A 20219-nucleotide genomic window follows, 5' to 3' on the forward strand; every position below is an offset into this window, starting at 1 on the left:
ATGAAGTTTGTGCCCCCAATGCCAGGCCCCAGAGACAGCCCTCCTGGTTGTTGAATGAATGAGTGATCAAATGCGACTGGAAGTCTTCAGAAGTCTAAAGCCTTACAGGGGCTTCAAACACTGTTGTGATGCAGAGAGCGACAGACTCCCTTTAACAAGCCAGGAGCCTGTGCCGACCCTCGCACCCACCCCTCATCTGCAGTGTGTGGGCCCCGCTGGCATGGACCAGCCCCGCTGGCCCACTGCTCCCTCACCGTGGGCTCTCCTCAAAGGCAATGTCAGAAATTACGAACCCGGGATCTTCCGGACATCCCATGCAACAAACTGCGGAACCGTCTCTGTTTTCATCAAATCCCTAAATCACTCCCTTCCTGGACGAGAGGCAGGAGAGTGAGAGGGTCAACCACTGAGAGTTTGCATCACACAGAGCGGGTTCAAATCCAGCTTCGGTTTACATGGTAGAATGGGGATAAGAGCAGCACCTATCACCCAAGATAGCCATACTAATACCGTGAGATTAAGAGGAGGTGCTGACGTCCTGAGCTGATTGTCCTTTTCGTTGTCTGGCTAGTCAGGACGCAGGAGGACGATGTGGGGGCAGTCGGAACCGCACAGGCTTGGGCGCCAGAGAACGCGGAATTCAAATCCTGCGTCTGCTCTTTCCCGGCCATGCGACTTCCCCAAGCCACCATGGCCCAAGGAGTCATTACCATTGAAGTTTCTACAAGACTTTTGTTTTACATAAGAAAGGGCTTTTTAATACGCACTACCCTCATCCTCCAATGAAAGAAAGTCGGAGAGAGATAATCTGAGAACAATACTCCGAATCCCGGGTTCTTCTGTTTCATTTCTTTGCAGCCTGTGAAAATTGGTCCTCACCCTCAGCCTCGGTTTTCCTCTTCCATAAAGTGGAGTCCTGCACTTGGCCCAGCAGGCTTGTCTGGTCGCTGTCCCACGCCCCATTCCCTCCCCTGCTCTTTTAACTCCCCTGGAGCCGAAGGAGAGAGGACCAGAGAGAGCCACTGCACTTCACAAGGGGCCCCCAGGAGGGAGAGGGGTGTCCTGTGTGACCAAGAGGGGAGAAGCTCACTCTGGGACCCTGGACGTCCCAGCTCCAGCCAGGCGGGGTGCGCCCCGCTGCAGGGCAAGGTCTGAGGGAGGAGATTTTACTATCTCCAGAGACAAAAGGACTTTTGTGTGTTATGATCTCTGGGTGGATGGGGTGGGGAGAGGGGAAACAGTTTATTGGAATGAGAATGAGATTACAGTGGAGAAAAAGAGAATCTGAAACACGGAGCCCCGGACTGGAAAACAGGGGGAGGAAGAGAGAGAGGCGGCAAGGCAGAGAGGGGCAAAAGGCGGACAGGGCACACAAGGCGGGCCTGGAGGGGGAGTTCCCTCCCGCCAGCTTTGGGATTTGCTGCTGGGTTCCGCTCAGGCCGGTGCATTCAGGAAGTGTACGAGCAATGTCAGAGCCTGAGCTCCAGCTCGAAGCCTCGCCCTTGGCTGAGCCTCAGTGTACCCATCTGTAAAAAGGGCCTGCACCTTGTAGTAGCTCCAGTAACCTGCAGTGAGGGTGGGGGTGGGGTGCCCATGCTTTTAAAAACCTTGGACCCGGAATATGCCCAACCAAAGAGGGAACTGCGTGTCCTGATTGGCTGGTTGTGAGGGATAAATGAAGGTGGGATCCAGGCTAAAGGTGATATAATAACAGATGCTTTTTATTGGATGGGCAAAGTCTGTTGAGTTTGAAGCCTAAGAGTGCAGGCCCGCTCCCCGCAGCCCCGGCTCGCTCTCTGAGAAGGAGTTGATGAAAGATGCAGAGGCCAGAGGGGAGAAAGAAGGGAAGCAGACAAGGGCTTCTCTTCTCATCCAGCCGGATGTTCGGGAGAGAACCTGGGAGGCAAGAGGCGGTGAGTGCCCTGTGGCCAGCTTCTGTCCTGGGTAGGTGGGTGGGACCCCTGCAGGGTCGGGCCCAGCTGGAGGTGCCCCGGGGCCCAGGGCGACTTCAGATCCACTGGAGCCTGTTGGACTTGAGCCCGGAGAAGCACATGTTGCTACTGCAGCTGCCTTGGTAACTGGGGGGGCAGGCGGAACATGGCCTCCCCATCTTGTACGGTGCCTCACCCAGCCAGTTGCCCCTGGGGAGAGAACAGAGGCCCAGGGAGCCGCGGTCGGAGGTCAGGAGAGTGAAGTCAGTGACTTTTCACCCAGACGTCCAGGTCTCAGCACGGTACCCACTGGCTGCATGACTTTGGGCCCCAGGCCCTGTACTCTTCACTGTCCTCACAGGGAGGCGGCCAAGGCCAAAGGCGGCCCCGCGTGGGTGCACCCCGCACCGTGCCAGGCCAACAGGTTACTTCTCTCCCCACCCCCTGAGTCTGCCACCTCCAGCCGGTGACAGGATCAGCCTCCTCATTTCTGGGATGTGATTTTAGTCCTCTGGAGAAAATGACCTGACTCCAGTTGCCTGCTAAGGTGCCCCCTGGGAGGCAGCAGGTGATAGTCCGTATGCTTGGGTCCCTGCTACCCGCATGGGAGACCTGGATTGAGTCCCAGGCTCCTGGCTTCTGCCTGGCCCAGTCCCAGCTCTTGAGGACATTTGGGGAGTGGACTGGTAGATGAGGGATCTCTCGGTTCCTCTCCTTCAAATAAGAAAAAATATATAACTATATATAGTTACATATTCTCTATATAGTTATATGTTCTAAAACTCAGCGGTGGGTTGTATGGCAAATGAATTCTGTCTTAACAGCTGTCTGTTTTTTTTTTTTTTTTTTTTTTTTTTGACAGGCAGAGTGGACAGTGAGAGAGAGACAGAGAGGAAGGTCTTCCTTTGCCTTTGGTTCACCCTCCAATGGCCGCCGCGGCCGGCGCGCTGCGGCCAGCGCACCGCGCTGATCCGATGGCAGGAGCCAGGAGCCAGGTGCTTTTCCTGGTCTCCCATGGGGTGCAGGGCCCAAGCACCTGGGCCATCCTCCACTGCACTCCCTGGCCACAGCAGAGAGCTGGCCTGGAAGAGGGGCAACCGGGACAGAATCCGGCGCCCCGACCGGGACTAGAACCCGGTGTGCCGGCGCCGCTAGGCGGAGGATTAGCCTAGTGAGCTGCGGCGCCGGCCCAGCTGTCTTTCTACAGGCAGGCCCTGCTTCCGTGCGATCGCTGTCCCATTGAGCTTTTGGGGACTGCCCTTTTCCACGCAGGCAGAGACCGGCAAGCTTGTTCTGTAAAGAAGCAGGTGTAAATACAAAGAGACTTCAAAAAGCTCAAGGAAAACAGCATTAAAGGATAAGTTCATTTTGGTACAAAATTTGCTTGGAATCTGTGCCTACAACTGGTCTTCAAAAAAAGTCTGGAAATGCATATAATGAGAAAACTATGCATGGGTTTCCATTTTTTTTTTTCACAAAATAAACTTACAAGCCCATTTGCTGTGAGCTTTTTGAAGAACCCTTGTGTTTTATACCTTGCAGGCCAGACGATCTCTGCCATGTGAAGGCAGCTGCAGATAATGTGTAAAGGAATGTCCTGCCTCCGTCTCAATAAAACTTTATTTGTAAAGACAGGCCGTGGGCCAGCTTTGGCCATGGCCCCTGGTTTGCGGACCCCTGGCTTCTAGATCACATCACCAGCCGCGGGCCAGGAGTTCCAGACTGCCCTGGCAGCGCCTGGCTCCACTTGCACATCTCATCTCCCAGCACCCTCTTCCACCCCAGCTCATGGCTTTTTCTCGTTTTCTCCTGCCTTCTCCCCTTAAAGTCTTAAATCCGCCCCACCCCCAGCTCTTGCTCATGGCTGCCTGGTAATCTCACTGCTGACTTGCCATGTTAACAATTTTTGTAAGACCCAGTGCCTTTTTTTCTCACACCTTACATGAACCCTCCTTGTGGACAGACGTAGAATCTTCTTCTCTCCAAAAGTGATTGTTGAATGACCGCATAAAGTCCACCAAAGTGCAAAGCACGCCCTTCTGATTTCCCAGCAGTGCTCCCTTATTCATTCAACAAACACTTTCAGAGCATCCATGGGACATCAGGATGTGTGCCAGATGCCACAGTCCCCAGGTTTCTAAAGATGCTCTCGGGAGTTTAGGGGCAGGAAGAATAGGTGGTGACGCCTGGCACGTTAGAATGAAAGTCATTCTTTTTTGTTGCATGTAGCCACTTGGAAAAAGTTCCACTTAAAGAAACAAGGAACTGAAGTTGAAGAATTTGAGGGATATAAAATCGCATAGGGTCGATTTCCCACCCTCCTGCACACATAACCTCGTTCGAGTCCACGGCCACTATTTAAGTAGCACATACTGCAGACAAGGCACCACGCAAGCCCTGTGAGTCAGGTAGTGTTTGCTACCATAAAGGGGAAATGAGCCTGCCGAGGCACAGGGACCCACTCCAGGTCTTCAGCAGGTGTGTGGAGGAGCTGGGCTCAGCCTAGCTCTGGCAGGAGCGATGGCCGCATGTTTTCTCCCCCTCGGAGGGGCTGGGGTGTTACCTGGGCGGTTGCCCAGAATTCTCTCAACAGTCCCTTGAACAAGTGCTATTTGGGAGCTTGTATTTTATGGTCCTTTTGCAGATGAAGACCCAGGCATGAAGAAGTGGAGTAAAATCACAAATCTGAACCCCGGCAGTCTCGCCTTAGAACCTGTTCTTGTCTTCGTGTGAGCTTGCACACTGCATGTTGGGAGAATGTTCATCCGCCTTTCCCCATAGTTCCAAGAGACTTGTGTCTGAAGCCAGCGCCCGGCCTGTCTCTCAGCATGCTGCAGTCTGGGGGAAGCTGCTGCGCAGGCTATTTCTACCCTGCCCCCCTGCCTAGGGGATCTACCTGCCCGTGGGCAGCTCGCAGTCCTGGTTGAATATTTCTGGGAGTAAGTGTGGAGGGGCCGGCCCTGCTCCTGTCAGAAGAACCTGTGGCTGTGCAGCGTGGCCTGCCGCGGGTGTGCAGGGTCTGACTCAACAGTGAGCTACTGGAGGGGGGCTGAGCGTCCAGCACGGTGGTTAGGATGCGCTCGAGACACCTGCATCCCAGATCACACTGCCGGGGTTTGAAACGCACCTCTGCTTCCAATTCCGGTTTCCTGCTGGTGTGCAACCCGGGAAGGCAGCTGACGATGGATCAAGCACTTGCATCCTTGGCACCCATTTGGGAGACCTGGATTGAGTTCCCCAGGTTCCCAGCTTTGGCCTGATCCAGCCCTGGCTGTTACTGCCAGTCAGGGGAGTGACAGGGGACAGAAGATCCCACCCCCCACACACACACACAAGTCTAGCCCTAGCTCTCTATTTCCATCTCTCTCTCTGCCTTTCAAATAGAATGACAAAAAAATAAGTAAATACATTTTAAAAGCACTTTAAAATAACTTTTAAAAATTGCACCGGACCATTTGCAAGCCCTCTTGGCTGGGAGAGGGTCCCACCTAGCCACATCCTCTGCTGCTGGCTTTCTCAGCGATGCAGCCCCTCCCCCGCCTTGCTCCTCTCCATCTCCCACTTGGTTCTGGAATGTGCGTAAGGAAAAGGATGGTTGATTGGTTCTAAAGTCCCCCAAGCTGAACAGTACGGAGAGTGCTGATGATGGAGGAAGGCGGGGTGTCGCGTCTAAATTCTCGGGACCCACCCTCCCGTCCCAGAGCCGCTTGGCTTCAGTGCAGGCCCTTACCTAATGGCGTAGTTGCAGACCAGGTACACAGCCCTGTGCCAGGTGCTGCCCCAGACGCTGATGCTCCTGCAGGTGTGGATGGCGCAGCCCAGGCGGTTGGAAGATGCCCACACCATCTGTTGAGGGGAGGCAGAGACAGGGAGGATCCAGTGGGGCCACAAAGCCCACCCCTATATACGGTGGTTTTAATGCACCTGTGTTGCTTTTCACATATAATTTCATTTATTTGTTCTTTTACGGTTTCTAGTTCTCTAGATTTTTTTTTTTTAAGATTAATTTGAAAGGCAGAGTTACAGAGGGAGAGAGAGAGAGGAAGAGAGAGAAATCAATCTTCCCAAATGGTCTTCAATGGCAGAATGGCAGGGGCTGGGAGTTTCATCTGGATCTCCCACGTGGGTGCAGAGCCCAAGTTCTTGGGCCAGCTTCTGTTGCTTTCCCAGGCCACAGCAGGGAGCAGGATCAGAAGTGGAGCAGTCAGGACTCATTTGGCTGCTGGTGTCGCAGGCATCGGCTTAACTCACTACACCACAACACCAGCCTCCTTGTTCTCCAGGTTTTATTTGCTACATTTCCTCCATTTTTGTGTTTCTATACCAGAATCGTGTTAGCCAAAATGGACAAAGACATTCTTTCTCATCAGGATACAGGCGTTGGTGAACTTTCCCTTGTAGGCTCACGGCCTGCATATAAATGCTGCCCCCTCATTGTGGCCTGAGAATGTGTGTTGATTTCCCAAGAGAAGTCCATCTTCCAAGCCGGAAGATAGGCTCTCAGGAAAGAACAGGCACGCCGAGCCTTCAGAGGTCTGGGAACGACTGCTCACGCCTGCATTTGCAGTGTAACCCGGCACCGGAGGTCAGGACTGGGACTTTCCCCTGGGGGCACCCTTCCAAAGCTCTGAAGATGCTGGACTCCGGAGCATCCTGGATTCCAGCTGTTCTGATTAGTGTCCCACTTGTCCTGCATCGGGTTTTCTGTGTCCTAAAGTGTCCCCATATTCCGTGTTAGCACTCGGCATCCGCTACAGCTGTTGTCAGCTTATTTTGATAATGGGAGCCTTAGACAACAGAAAGCAGGCAAGACATTCCAAACAGAGCGAGATCCACCTGCAATCTATGCCCACCCAGCTTTGCAGGAGCAGGTGCCTGGGCCAGGCCAGGGAGCCGGGGTGGGGTTTCCGGGCTGATTTCTGTCCCGCCCCGGTGGACACGGAGTGTACCTGGGTGTAGTGGGAGCACACGGGGCCGCTGCAGCGCCAGGGGCAGTGCGGGTTGCAGTCCCTCGGGGCGGGGAACAAGTAATGCCGCTTCTCCTCCGACCACGCCTTTACCAGATCCAACACCGAGCGGAACCTGTGGAGGCCGAGAACGCCAGAGAAGTGGGCAGAGAACGGCCAAGCTGCTTGGCCACCAACCTGCTGGGTGACCTGGGGTGAGCACCTCTGCCCCTTCCTCACTGAGAATGAGGACAGTAGCGCCCTCCTTGCAGGTAAGTGCTGCCGGTCACCTGGGAGAGTGGGTTCAGTGCACGCACACACCTGGCACGCAGTAAGCGCATGCACTCGTCGTCAGCATGCAAAGGGCCAGGCCGGAGACGGGCATCTGAGACGGGGCGGCTGGTCTCCAGGGAAGAGGGCTCAGGGGACCACCTCCGAGGCCTCTGATGTGTGAGACGGGGTGGAGGCAGGCCCTTGGCTGTGGACCTGAGAACCTCCTTACAGCCGGAAGCGCCCAGGCTGGGACCCAGGGGCTTCTTCCATCAGACACAATTGTCAGAGGCACAGACCTACACGAGGGCCAATAAGGGAGACAGTCTGGGAGAACTGACGCCGGAAACTCCCAGTGGTGCCTCTGCATCCCGTTACTCTCTGCACCGTGAGCCTCTCAAGTGTCAGCTCAGGGCCCGGGGCCGGCAGGGAGGGGCAGTGATGGGGCCTGGGGGGGGGGTGCCCAGCCCAAGGTCTGCCCTGGAAGGCTCCCCGATGCCCTGACCAGTTGTTGGCGAAGAAAAAGGCAAACGGCTCGAGCGTCCACCAAGCTCAGCTGAAAGAAGCAGCTTTGCTTCTGTCTTCCCACTCCCCTGGGGTTACGGCGGGTGGGGGCAGGGCAGGGCAGGTCGCTGTTTTCCTAACGTCCTCATTCGGCGAAGCAAAGACGTGACAACAGGGTGGCAGTCTCACCCATGTCTTCTTGACATTTCCCCGGCCTAAGGAATCCACACTTCCCGGCCCAAGAGAAGGACGCCTTTCTTTCCCAGACAAGGTCACTGTGGTGCAAAAGCAGAAATACCTTGCCCGGTCCCCGGGTTCTGCCTTGGAAGTGGGAATGGCAGGAAGAGGTCAGACCAGAGAGAGGTTTGCTGGAGCCAGACGTGCCCACCCCCTCTCCCTAGCCCCAGCCCTGCTGCCCCGACCCTGGTCCCTGCCTCGGGAGTGTCCCGGTCACTCCTCACAGCCTGCGCATCCTGTCTCTACGTGGAATGTGGGCTCGTGCTTGTGCAGGGAACTTGTCTCCCTTGCACCCACTGCCAAGCGCAGCACCTGGTGTGGAGTAAGCATTCCTTGCATGTTTGCTGAATGACTGAATGAAAGCAGGCAGAGGGCCACTCACCGGCCGGAATGGATGGAGAGGTTCTGGCCCACGTACTTCATCAGCTGTGAGGGCCCGTGGGCCCAGATGCACTGGGAGGCCCAGGCCTCCGCGGATCTGGCCAGCCGCTCATCCCAGACCTGGGGGAAGAGGTGCTGTGAACTCCCCGGGGGAAGCATCCACCATCATCATCACAGTGTCTGGAGATGTGCATTTCCTCCCCTATCACAAACCCACTTGGCAGATTAGAATACTGAGGCTCAGAGGAGGGCTGTGGCTTCAAGGTCAGCTGCAAGTTCACATCCAGGCCTCCACTCCAAGTTTGGTTTCCTTCTGTCCTCACTGGAAGTCAAGCTGGAGGCCCCCCGACTTGAGTGGCAGCCTAGGATGTTTGTTCAAAAGTCCCCAGCAGTTCCTAGAAACGACTGAGCCCACGATGATGGGAAGAGGATGGATTTCATACCGTATCGCATTTTCTGAGTCTGTTTATGTTAACAATAAACATTTTTTTAATTTGAAACTCAGTTTTGAAATGTGAAAGCACACACAGATTGAATTTTACAGACAAACGAGACGTGGAAGTCTCTCTTCTCTCCCCTGCACCTGTTCCCCAGCTACTCCGCACCCCATCCCCAGAAGCAATCCCAGTACTCGTGCTCTCTTCCAACAGTATTGTATATTTGTGGCCCCTGAATTCCACCGGAAGCTCATCCCCCACAGTCAGGTGTCAGTGGTGTTTGGATGTGCGGCCTCTGGGAACTAATAGGGATTGCATGAAGTCATGGCGGTGCCCTGCCATGATGCCACTAGTGGCCGTGAAAGGGAAGAGAGACCCAAGAGAGGAAGCTCGCTCGGTCCCACGTGACCTACTCTGCCCGCCTCTGCCAGCAAGGATGCCACCACCGGACACAGCACCTCCGCCTTGGACTAGAGCCATGAGCCAAAGCAGACCCCCTTTCTCAAGGACTTGACCCAATCTGTGGCCTTGTAGAAACACATTGTGTTCTGTGCCTTCCTCGTCTCACCTAACAACACAGGTGGCCTTGGGCCTACTCCACGTCAGCACACATGAAGTCTGCTTCTCATCTTTCCTATAAGCCTTGAGATTTTTTTTTTTGAATATTTATTTGAAAGGCAGAGTTACAGAGAGGGAGAGACACAGAGAGAGATTTTCCATCCTCTGGTTCACTTCCCAAATGGCTGGAATAGCCAGGGTTGGGCCAGGCTGAATCCAGGAGCCAGCAGCTTCTTCCAGGTCTCCCACACGGGTGCAGGGGCCCAAGGACTTGGGCATCTTCTGCTGCTTTCCCAGGTGCATTAGCAAGGAGCTGGATCAGAAGTGGAGCAGCTGGGACTTGAACCGGTGCCCTTATGAGGTGCCAGTGCTTTAGGTGGCAGCTTAACCTGCAACGCCACAGCACTGGCCAGCTTTGGGATCTTTCGGTGTATGAATCCCCCAAGTTTGAGAGCTGGAAAAAGTGTCACTTAAGTAAATCTTAGCTCCCTTTTAGCTCTGACTGCCTGGATTCTCTTAGATATTCTCTGCTCATTCAGCAAATCTTTTAAAACTTATTTATTTATTTAAAAGGTGTATAGATAGAGAGATCTCCCATCTGCTGGTTTATTCCCCAAATTCCAGCAACAGCCAGGACTAGGCCAGTTTGAAGCCAGGAGCCCCAAACTCCATCTGGGTCTCCCACGTGGATGACAGGGATCCAAGTGCCCAAGCTGTCACCTGCTGCCTCCCAGTGTGTGCATTAGCAGGAAGCTGGATCAGAGCTGGGGCGGGACTCCATGGCATGCATTCTGATACCGGATGCGGACATCAAAGGCATCTTAACCGCTGTGCTAAACACTAGTGACCACCACAGGCATCGAGTGGGTAGAGTCCGGGGATACTGCTAAACACTGCAATACCCAGGACAGCTCCCACAGGAAAGCACTACCCAGCCCCAAATACCAGCAGCACTAAGAAGCCTGATACAGCGAAGCCCTTTCCCCCAGGGACTCCAATCCTCCTTCAACCCTTGAGTGACATTTCTAGGCACTGAAGACCAACAATCTAGCCAGGGACTAAGACAACGAGCAAGTGATTCATTGTCACATCCTGGGAAGGGGGTGGGACGGTGACACGGGACCCCAGCTTTCTTGGGGCTGTGGGAGCAAGAGTATCTAGAGCTAGGGGTGTTTCTTCAGGTGCCTGTTCCTGACGTGGGGAAGAGATGGGGCCAGGCAGACAGCAGTACATACTTCTCCCCAGAGCTGGGTGGCGCATGGGGGAAGCAGAGGAATGGACTCCGCCTACTACAGAGGGGTAAACTGAGGGAAGAGCCTGCTCATCATCAGGCCCACATCAGTGACCCCACCCCCACCCCACTCCGGGTCCCCTGGGGGACACCTGGCTTCAGGCGCCAGTGACAAGTCGCTGAGGGTCAGTGCCACGCATGCACAGCTGCTGCTGAATGAATGTGTCATTTGTTTGAAAAATGGTAATGAGTGAATGAGTCAGCCCATGAACAAATACGTGACTTCCCCACCTCTAGCTGTCTGCCTTCCTGGCTCCTGGCTCTGCCCCTCCCCAGCGCCGTCCTGCCTCCTGGCATGACATGACACGGCACCGACCGGACCATGTTTGTCCCCACCAAATGTGAGTACCGGGGGGAAGGAACTTCTTCCGTCCTGTCCTGGGCAGTGTCCGCAGAACTGAACTGACCCTTTGCCCAAGGAGACGAATTCCCTGGCTACTGAGTAGCGTGTAGAGGGGGCAGATGGGCAATCTCTTTCCTTGGAGAAACCTGCTTGTGTGTGTGTGGTTGCGGGGTGGGGTTGGGGAGGACGGAATTTCTCCAGGCTGGCTTGGGACAATAGTCCCGAAGGAGGAGCAGGGGTTAAGAGCAAGGTTGCCTCCTCCATGCAGCCGGTCTGGCTTCTCCGCAGCTGCTGTCCAGCTGCTGGTCCTCCCCAGCCTGAGGTCACCGGGTGCCTGATCCCGCCTCTCTGGTCCCTCGTCCCACAGGGTAGCCCGGGTGTGTCAATCACACAATAGTTTTAAAGCTTGGCCCCACGCTGTGCAGCCAGTTTTTGAGCAGGGCTATTGTGCTGTTTAAGAGCACAAGCTGGGGCAGGGCGGTGCGGGGGGGGGGGGGGGGGGGGAGGTGGGTTAAGCACTGCTTGGGAGGTGGGCATCCCAGATGGGAGTTCCAGCAGCTCCACTTCTGACCCAGCTCCCTGCTAATGCACCTGGGAAGGCAATCGAGCTGCCACGGAGTCCCTGCCACCCGTGTGAGGGAGACCCAGATGGCGTTCCTAGCTCCTGGCTTCAACCTGTCCCCAGGCTCAGCTCTTGCAGGCATTTGGGGAGTGAATCAGATGATGGAAAATCTCTCTCTCTCTCTCTCCAACCCCCCACACCGTCTCCCCCACCACACCTCTCACTTTGCCCTTGAAGCAAACAAATCTTTAAAAAGTAAAATGATCACAACTTAGCAGCAGGCACACCTGGGGGACCTTGGACAAATCCCTTCTCTGCATCTCCCTGTCTTTGTGTGGGAAGTAGGGCTGAGCTAGCCACCTGGAGGGAAGAGGTGTGCACCTGGGGTGCCCCTGGCTCCCTGGAGGACCCGGGCACTTGCCTTAGTTTCCTCATCTGTACAATGGGCAGACTTATTCCTGCCCTTTGCCTAGGTCCCAAACACCCAGAAACTGGCTAGCAGGGCCAGAGGGGCAAAGGTCCAGCTCTGCAGAACCGGCCATGACTCCAGGCCAAGGCAAATGGGCTGGTGTTTGCTGGAATGGGCACGGGGGCAGGCACGGGGACTCACCATGTACTCCATGTTGGCAGCGGGCGGGTGCACGCTGGCCCGGATGTGGTTGTGATAATCCAATAAGGCATTCATGTCCCGGGCGGAGATGTGACGCTTCCGTCGGTACCGGGGCACCCCCAGGCCACTGGGGGGCCTCATGGCTGTGTCCTCAGGTCTGGCCAGAGCCAGAGTGGCATTGGGCATCATCAAGCCGTCCACTGTTTGACATGCCCAGAGGAGGAGCAGGCCGGCCAGACCCACGGTGCTGGGCAGCAGGGGCATAGCTAGCTAGAGGGTCACACTCCGCTCAGTGCAGTCAGAGCTGGCTGCCTGGAAGAGGCAGGCATGAGAGCATCAGGTCTTGAGAATTCCCCAGCTCTGGCCCAGACGCCCAGCACCCCTTCATTCCCTCCCCAAGGTGCTGAGTGGGTTGGGCAGTGGGAAGAAATGCCCAGACAGTGGCTAATCCAGACTAGGTCCTGGGGTGAGCTGGGGCCACGGCTTCAAAGCCAGGGCCCTGTCCCACCCGCCCGGGAGACTGCAGCGCGCTGTCCAGCCCAGACGTCTTCCTCACCAGTGCCGCTGCAGGGAATTCGGTCGATGGCCTCAGAGGGCAGGTCTGGCCTTCCCCAGGACACACTGCGGGGCTCTCTGATGCCCGAGTTGCTGCAACTTGGGGGTTGGGAGTGAGACACAGAAAGACCCAGACAGCTGAGAGAAAGAAAAAGAGAGGCGCTCAAAAGAGAAAAGGAAAAAAGCCTCAGAGATATAGAGAAAAGGAACACATCCAAAACAAAGAGAGAGATGGGAGTGGACAGACAGAACACAGGAGGAAAGACAGGAGAATCAAGAGAAGTGGAGAGAGACAGAGCGAGCGAGCGAGCAAATTGACAGAGAGAGGCAGGGGACCTGGGCAGCAGGGCAGGTGGCAAGAGGAGGCGGGGACCTCTGCAGACACTCTGGCCCTCCGGGCAGCACGGCTCAGCCGGCCACTTTAATGGTCCCCTGGGAGCTGATGGCATCTGACGTCCCCGGCCCCACAGCCCCCTCCCCTCCCAGCCAGGCCAGACTCCGCCTGCTGATTTATGGGCTTTTCCCTCCCACCCTCCTGTCTGTGCTGTTCCAAGTTCCACCTGGAGCCTGCAGGGCTGAGGTTGAACCGCTGGTCAGGGTTGGGGGAGGTCCAGGGCAGGGATGCAGGAGGAGTCACCATCCTCCTCCCCCGGGAGCCGGGATCCTCCCAGACCCCAACCTGTTAAGGCCATCTTACCTCTGGCCAGTGTTTTCTGATTGTTTTCGCTCCAAATCTCTCCAGCCTCCAAGAGGGCGGTTAATACAGCCCCATTCAACGAACACCTTCTGTGTCCCAGGCCCAGGCTTGAGTGCTTTACACCCACAAGCTCCGCCACCTCTCAGAAGCAAGACACTAGAGCTCCCCATTTTACTGATGAAGAAACTGAGCCCCAGGGAGGGGAAGGAACAAGCCGGAAGTCAGGCCAGCCAGTCTGCAGTGCGAGCTTCTGAGCCCAGGGCCCTGTTAGGTGGTGAAAAGGATGTAATTAAACCAAATATAGGTGCATGGAGGGAAATGGGCGCTGTGCTGCCCTCGGACACAGCACCGTGTAGTGTAATTAACTAGCCCCCGGGTCAGAAACCCATCCCGCCCCTCGCTAACTGGGTGTTCTCGGTGAGTTACTCGACCGTTCTGTGCCATGTCTGTAACATAGCTCTCTCATAGCTTGGTGAGGGGTAAATGAGTTCCCATTTGGGCACACATTAAGTGCTCTATGTATGCATTTGTGTGCACACATGTGTACTTGGTCGAGAGTGTATGCACTTGTGTATTATGTGTGTGCAAGGACACTGACATGCACGTATGTATGTGTGTTCCTGTGCCACACCTATGTGTCCAGCTGTCTGTACATGGTACACGTATGCTGGTCTCTGAGTTGCTGAATTTCTGCATGAAAGAAAGTTTTTCTTATTGATTCCTTGTATTCTCTACAAATAGCAAGCATTGTTTTTGTAATAGGAGAAGCAGATTACAACAAGAAAGGCGTTCAATCAGTCAACGAGAAAGCATTTCTATCCTCAGCCTCCTCTTCCAGCCCAGGCTGAACCCAGTCCTGCCCTGGTCCAGCTGGCAACATGTGACTGGGCTGGGACTGCCTACTCCAGCTGGGTCCCCCAGACACATGGAATTCCCACCGCAGGTAGCCACCAGCCTCAACCTCCGCAGCCCAGACAGCAGCGGCTGCCAAAGCACACAGCTTCCCCGCTGGAGTGGCTTCCCCGGCCAGGCGGCCGCTGCTGCCTGCCAAAGGGGGAGGCAGGGAAACAGAGCTGCAAGTGCTGGGGCCGCAGGCCACTCCCCTCTGCGGGGCTTTCCCATCACCGCCTCGCCAGGAGGACAAGAGGCACTGACTCAGTCTAGCCCACCTCTGCCTGCAGTGTGCTGGGTGTCCTGAGGCAGGACCCAGTCCTTCTCTGGGCCTCCAATGCCCCATTGGAAAAATTGAACTCAGAGCTCTTGTCTAGGCAGGCTGGGGTCCTCGCACCCCCAGGGCAAGCCCTGCAGCCCAGAGGGGGCACACTTGAACAGCCCAGAACATAGGAACCTGGGAGTGCCAACAGTGATGCCTGGCTCCCTCACACAGTCCTCTCCCGCGCTGGTTCGGGACTTCACATCTGTGACTCACTCGGGCTTCGTGGCTCCCTTTGGGGGTAGTCCTACCCACGGTGCAGATCGATCCTGAGGCTCGCCTGAGCCTGGATGACTTGCCCAAGGGCATGGAGCTGGTCTGTGTGGCAGCTGGAGTTCTGGTGGTGAGCATCCGGCACATATGTGGGATGGACATGCATTTGCTGTGCAGACCACACACACACACACATGTGTGTGTACACCTTCCTATCAGCCCGTACTCAAATCACAGAGGCCCCATCCCCGCAGCCCCTCATCCTCTCTGTAGGGCACCCCCAGGGCCTTTGCATAGCTCATAGAAGTTCGTCCTGCTCCCACCTGCGCGTCCTTAATGCTTATGAGCAAATACAGGTGCCCCGGCTACATCTGACCCATGCAGCCCTTGGCACAGATAACCTCATTCAGCCTTCAGAAATCCCCTGTTATCATCAGCCCCATTTTTATACGCATGAAGAAGTAGCACAATGAAGTGATTCACTTCCCCGCCATCACACATGCCCTGGGTGGTAGAGGCCAGGTGTGTCCTCCTCTCCCAGGGACAGACAGACAGACATGGAGGAAGGTACAGCCCAGACACCTGGACAGAGGCAGCATGTCTGTCCCACACATCGGCAGAAACCCAGCGAACCACACCGGCAGCAGGCACACAGCGACAGCCCAGCCGCTGCACCTGGAGGACCCTCCCTGTGGCCCCCACTGGCCAGGGCTGTTCCCAGGTGCACCGGCAGGTTTCCAGTGGAGTGGAAACGCTAGGTGGGGAGGGTCCAAAATTGGGCTCCAGCGTTGATCTCACCTTCCGGTAAGGACATCTTTCTCGCTTGTAGATTTTACCTGCCCAGACCCCAGTGGAATGCTTGCTGGGTTATGCAAGTGAAGTGAAAAATCTACAAATCTTTGAGAGTGGGGGCCAGCGCCGCGGCTCACTAGGCTAATCCTCCGCCTAGCGGCGCCTGCACACCGGGTTCTAGTCCCGGTCGGGGCGCCGGATTCTGTCCCGGTTGCCCCTCTTCCAGGCCAGCTCTCTGCTGTGGCCAGGGAGTGCAGTGGAGGATGGCCCAGGTGCTTGGGCCCTGCACCCCATGGGAGACCAGGAAAAGCACCTGGCTCCTGGCTCCTGCCATCGGATCAGCACGGTGCGCCGACCGCAGCGTGCCGGCCGCGGCGGCCATTGGAGGGTGAACCAACGGCAAAGGAAGACCTTTCTCTCTGTCTCTCTCTCTCACTGTCCACTCTGCCTGTCAAAAAAAAAAAAAAAATCTTTGAGAGTGGGAGCTGTTCGAAGCAGTGTGGCTTGGCGAGGAACAGTGCAGGCTCCAGATCCAGACAGCCAGGGTTTGTGGCCCACATCCATAGCTTAGTAGCTGCGTGACCCTAAGCACGTTACTTCAGCTGCCTCAGTTTCCACATCTATAAAATGGAGCTACCACATTGCAAAGTTTGTGAGGACTAAATGAGTTGGAACGTCTTAAGACACTTGAGACAATGCCTGGCACAGAGTCATCAATCGATAATAGCAGCAGCTAATAATAGTCACGTAGCCAACATTTGGGTAGCACACACCAGGCGCCAGGCACCAGATGCTTTCTGTGCGTGATTTTATTTCCGTGTCATCTGCAATCTCATGGGTGAGGAAGTAAAGCTCAGAGAGGGTGAGTAACGTGCCCAGGTTCACACAGCTCGTTCCAGTGGGAACTGGAGTCCATGCTACTTCTCTTTGACTCTTACCCAAGAAAGTTGCTTTTGGGAAGAGACTGCAGGACCAGAGCCTGGTGCTTGGAGAGAGATGGAGAAAGCTGCAAGGCCCTTAGAGATGATTCAGGTCACCTGGACATGTGCCAGTGGAGGAATGAGTTTCAGAGAGGTTAAGTGACTTGGCTAAGGTCACAGAGGAGCTGGCAGACTCAAGAGAGCAGCTCGGGGGCTGGTGTTGTGGTGCAGTGGATTAAGCCACCACTGTGATGCTGGCATCCCAGATGGGAGCTGGTGAGTCCTGGCTGCTCCACTTCCAATCCAGCTCCCTGCTAATGGCTTGGGAAAGCAGCAGAAGACGGCCCAAGTGCTTGGGCCCCCGCCATCCACATGGGAGACCTAGGTGAAGCTCCTGGTTCCTGGCTTTGGCTTGGCCCAGCCCTGGTTGTTGTGGTCATCTGAGTAGTGAACCAGATGATGGAAGATCTCTCTCTCTCTCTGTAACTTTTTCAAAATAAATATATAAATCTTAAAGAAAAAAGAGTGCAGCCCAGGGCGGGTCTTTGATACAGCGGTTAAGAAGTGGCTGGGGACACCCACACACCATATCAAAGAGCCTGGGTTCAAGTCTTGGCTCTGCTTCCAATTCCAGCTTTCTACTAGTGCACACCCTGGGGGCAGCAGGTGACGGCTCGAGTGCTGGAGTCCCTGACACCCCTGCGGGAGACTGGATGGAGTTCCAGGCTCCTGGCTTCAGCCTGGCCCAGCCCTGGCTGTTGGGGGCATCTGGGGAGTGAACCAGTGAATGAAAGGCATCTCTCTCTCTCTTTCAAATACAATGAATGAATGGATGGATGGACGAATATTGTACAGGAGAGTGCAGCCCAGACCTGTGTCACTTCAAACCCAAGCAGTTGCGAGAAGAGAGTGCCGCCTCTCTGCGGTATCCCGAGGGATGCAGGGGTCTAGTGGGCTGTGACCCGGCTGTGGAGCTGCATAGCTTCCGGTGGCCCAGGGTAGGTCATGGACCCCTCTCAGCCTCAGTTCCCTCACTGTAAAATGGGAAGAATAAATAGAGAGTACTTTCTCAGGCTCCTCTGAGAAATTCAGTGTGGTAGAGGAAGTGTTAGGACAGGGATGGATATTTGGTGCTTTGCCAAGTTAGCACAGGCACAGTTGATGGGTTCTGGGGGGTCCCGTAGTACACTAATGGAGCACACATTCAGGCAGACATGAGTTCGAGTCTAGTCTCAGGATTTAAAAACAAAAACCAAGCAAGTGGTTGGGACGCCCGCCTCCCATATTGGAACGCCTGATTGAGCCCCAGCTTCTTGCTTCCAGTCCCAGCTTCCTCCTAGTGTGCACCTGAGAGGCAGCAGACGGCTTAAGCACTTGGGTCCCTGCCACCGCGTGGGAACCCTGGGCTGGGTTTGGCCTCCTAGCTTTGGCCTGGCCTAGCTGGCTGTTATAGGCATTTGAGAAATGAACCAGCGCAGGGATGATCTCTCTGTCTCTCAAGCTTCTCTCTCTCTGCCTTTCAAATAGAATGAACATAAATAAACAAAATTTCCTAAAAAGTGGATTTCCGTGTATAAAGCACTAGTACAAAAGGCAAAATTTACTAGATATTAGCTATGGACTTCCCCACACAGAAGCACCGCGTGATTCCATCGACAAAGCGCCCAAGAACAGGCACGAGTAACTCGGGGAACGGCGGTCAGAACAGTGGCTTCTTAGTGGGGGGTTCTGACAAACGGGTGCCAGGGACTGCTCCTGGGGTGGCGCGCTGCTTTTTAGGTTGTGATTGCCACACAGTGGCTGTGCAGATTTCGGGGACACGGTGTGGGGTTCGGGACACGTGCACGGTGTGCACTGATCCAGTCTGAGTATCCAGGTACTTCTATTTCCTCCACTGCCAGCATTTCTCTGTGTTGGGGACCTCTGGGCTCATCCAGTCCAGGTCTTTCTGAAGCATCTCTACATGTCTTGTATCCTGACTGGCTCGTGACTACACGGGTGAACATATGTGCACTTTCATCTAGCTGTCCATTTAAGATTGAGGTACTCACACATTATAATTCAATTACAATCTTCAGGTTTATATATGGTAAAAGAAAAAATTTTGTGTGGGGCCAGCGTTGTGGCATAGAGGGTTAAGTCACTGCCTGAGACTCCATATGAGCACGGATTCGAGTCCCAGCTGCTCCACTTCCAATCCTGCGCCCTGCTAATGCGCCTAGAAAAGCAGCAGAAGATGGTCCCGGTCTTTGGGCCTCTGCTACCCACATGGGAGACCCAGACAAGAGTTCTGGGCTTGACCCAGGCTTGGCTGTTGTGATCACTGGGGGAGTGAGCCAGCAAATGAAAGACCTCTCTCCATCACCCTCTCCCCCTGTAACTCTGACTTTCAGATAAATAAAAAGGAAATCTTAAAAAAAAAACAAACATTGTGTCATTTAAAAAAGTTCTTTCACCCAAGTATAAAATTAAAATCCTACATAAGGAAAAGCACACACACCAAGAGAACTGGCTCATTCATGCCGCTCCCCCCCAGGGTATGTCCTACCCCACACACGTAAATACTCCTGCCAATATATCCACAAACCCCTCAAACTGTGCACACACAGGCAAAGACCCCAATGCAGACACAAACAGATGTCACGGTTCAATGCAGCAGCACACCTACTCGCCCGCTCAACCCCATGGCACATCCACATCCAAATACAAGCTCCAGGCCCACGCAAACACTCCCTCCAGGCAAACACACCAACCAAACCATGGGCTGAGTTAACTCAATGGGCAGATTCTTTAAAAACTTTATTTATTTTCATTTTATTTGAAAGGCCAAGAGACAGACAGACAGACAGAGATCTTCTGTCTGCTTATTCACTTCCCAAGTGCCTGCAACAGCCAGGGTTGGGCCAGACTGAAGCCAGGAGACCAGAGCTCCACGTGTGTCTCCCACACGGGAGGCAGGGACCCCAGTTCTGGGGCCATCCCCGTGGTGTGCATTCACAGAAAACTGGAATGGGTAGCAGAGCTGCGACTGGATCCCAGGCACTCTGCTGAGCGCTGTGGCAGATGCCAGCCTGCCTGCCCCCAAACGGGCAGCTTCTCGAATCAGACAGATGTGGGTGGACGTCTTGGCCCCATTGCTTCCTCACCATAGGACCTAGGGCAAGTCCATCAACTCATGAGCCTTATTTCCTCATCTGTAAAATGGGTCCCTCTGTCATGAAATGAAATGAAAAGGCAGACCATAAGCAAATAAGCTCCTTGAGGGAAGGAGCTGTCTGGCTGGTCTGCGTTCTCGGGACGCCCATCATGTTGTTATTGGTACCTTACATGTGCTACCAATCCACTCCAGATCAGTGTATGGATTTAAGAGTGTCGCCATCAAAATCCCAACGAGGCTTTTGGAGGAAGCTGGCAAGTTGGTTCTAAAGTTCTCAGAGAAGAACTTTATGGCCCACGAATTTTCGAGAGATTTCATTGATGGTATTAGGAGTGATGGACAATGATGACGCAGAAAACAGGAAGTGGGCAGAGGACAGGGGCACAGCAGTACAGGAGGTGCCCAGGCCTGACGCCAGGGGGACTTGGGTTCATTTGAAGACCTGAAGCTGTCAGAGTAGGGAGGACCCAACGGGCAGGCCGCTGGCTCACAGGTGAACAGGTGCTTGTGGGGCTGGGGGCCCTTGAATGCTTTGCCTGTGCTGGCTCCTGGCGCCCAATGGGGCCCGGGAGAGGGGAGCGGGAGGAGGCAAGGAGAGCAGA

The 20219-nt window shown here is 54.9% G+C and overlaps 1 protein-coding gene and 1 long non-coding RNA gene across 2 annotated transcripts; one reads left to right on the plus strand and one right to left on the minus strand.

Moving 5' to 3' along the window:
- Window positions 1-1274: 1274 nt before the first annotated feature.
- LOC127490950 (uncharacterized) lies at window positions 1275-8267 on the plus strand. The gene is made up of 4 exons (XR_016216563.1): window positions 1275-1913; window positions 4576-6516; window positions 6995-7149; window positions 7872-8267. It is a non-coding gene; the product is annotated as an uncharacterized LOC127490950 (long non-coding RNA).
- Window positions 1920-13016, minus strand: R3HDML (R3H domain containing like). Its single transcript, XM_002721070.6, has 5 exons — window positions 12071-13016; window positions 8271-8389; window positions 6881-7013; window positions 5662-5777; window positions 1920-2141 (listed from the first exon to the last, which is right to left on the minus strand). The coding sequence occupies exons 1-5, from the start codon at window positions 12332-12334 to the stop codon at window positions 2009-2011; spliced, it is 765 nt and encodes a 254-aa protein (XP_002721116.1). The 5' UTR covers window positions 12335-13016; the 3' UTR covers window positions 1920-2008.
- Between the last annotated feature and the right edge of the window lie 7203 nt (window positions 13017-20219).

Source organism: Oryctolagus cuniculus, chromosome 11, assembly GCF_051225735.1.
Source record: "Oryctolagus cuniculus isolate XC-2025 breed Fujian yellow rabbit chromosome 11, ASM5122573v1, whole genome shotgun sequence".
NCBI classification, from domain to species: Eukaryota; Metazoa; Chordata; class Mammalia; order Lagomorpha; family Leporidae; genus Oryctolagus; species Oryctolagus cuniculus.

Excerpts from the sequence above, each read along its gene's own strand:
- R3HDML (XM_002721070.6), bottom strand. The coding sequence starts at position 12,334 with ATGCCCCTGCTGCCCAGCACCGTGGGTCTGGCCGGCCTGCTCCTCCTC. Across the intron at positions 5,778-6,880 it reads TGTGCTCCCACTACACCCAG|ATGGTGTGGGCATCTTCCAA; the intron begins GTACACTCCGTG and ends TCCCCTCAACAG. Across the intron at positions 2,142-5,661 it reads GTCTGCAACTACGCCATTAG|GGGCAACTGGCTGGGTGAGG; the intron begins GTAAGGGCCTGC and ends TTCTCTCCCCAG.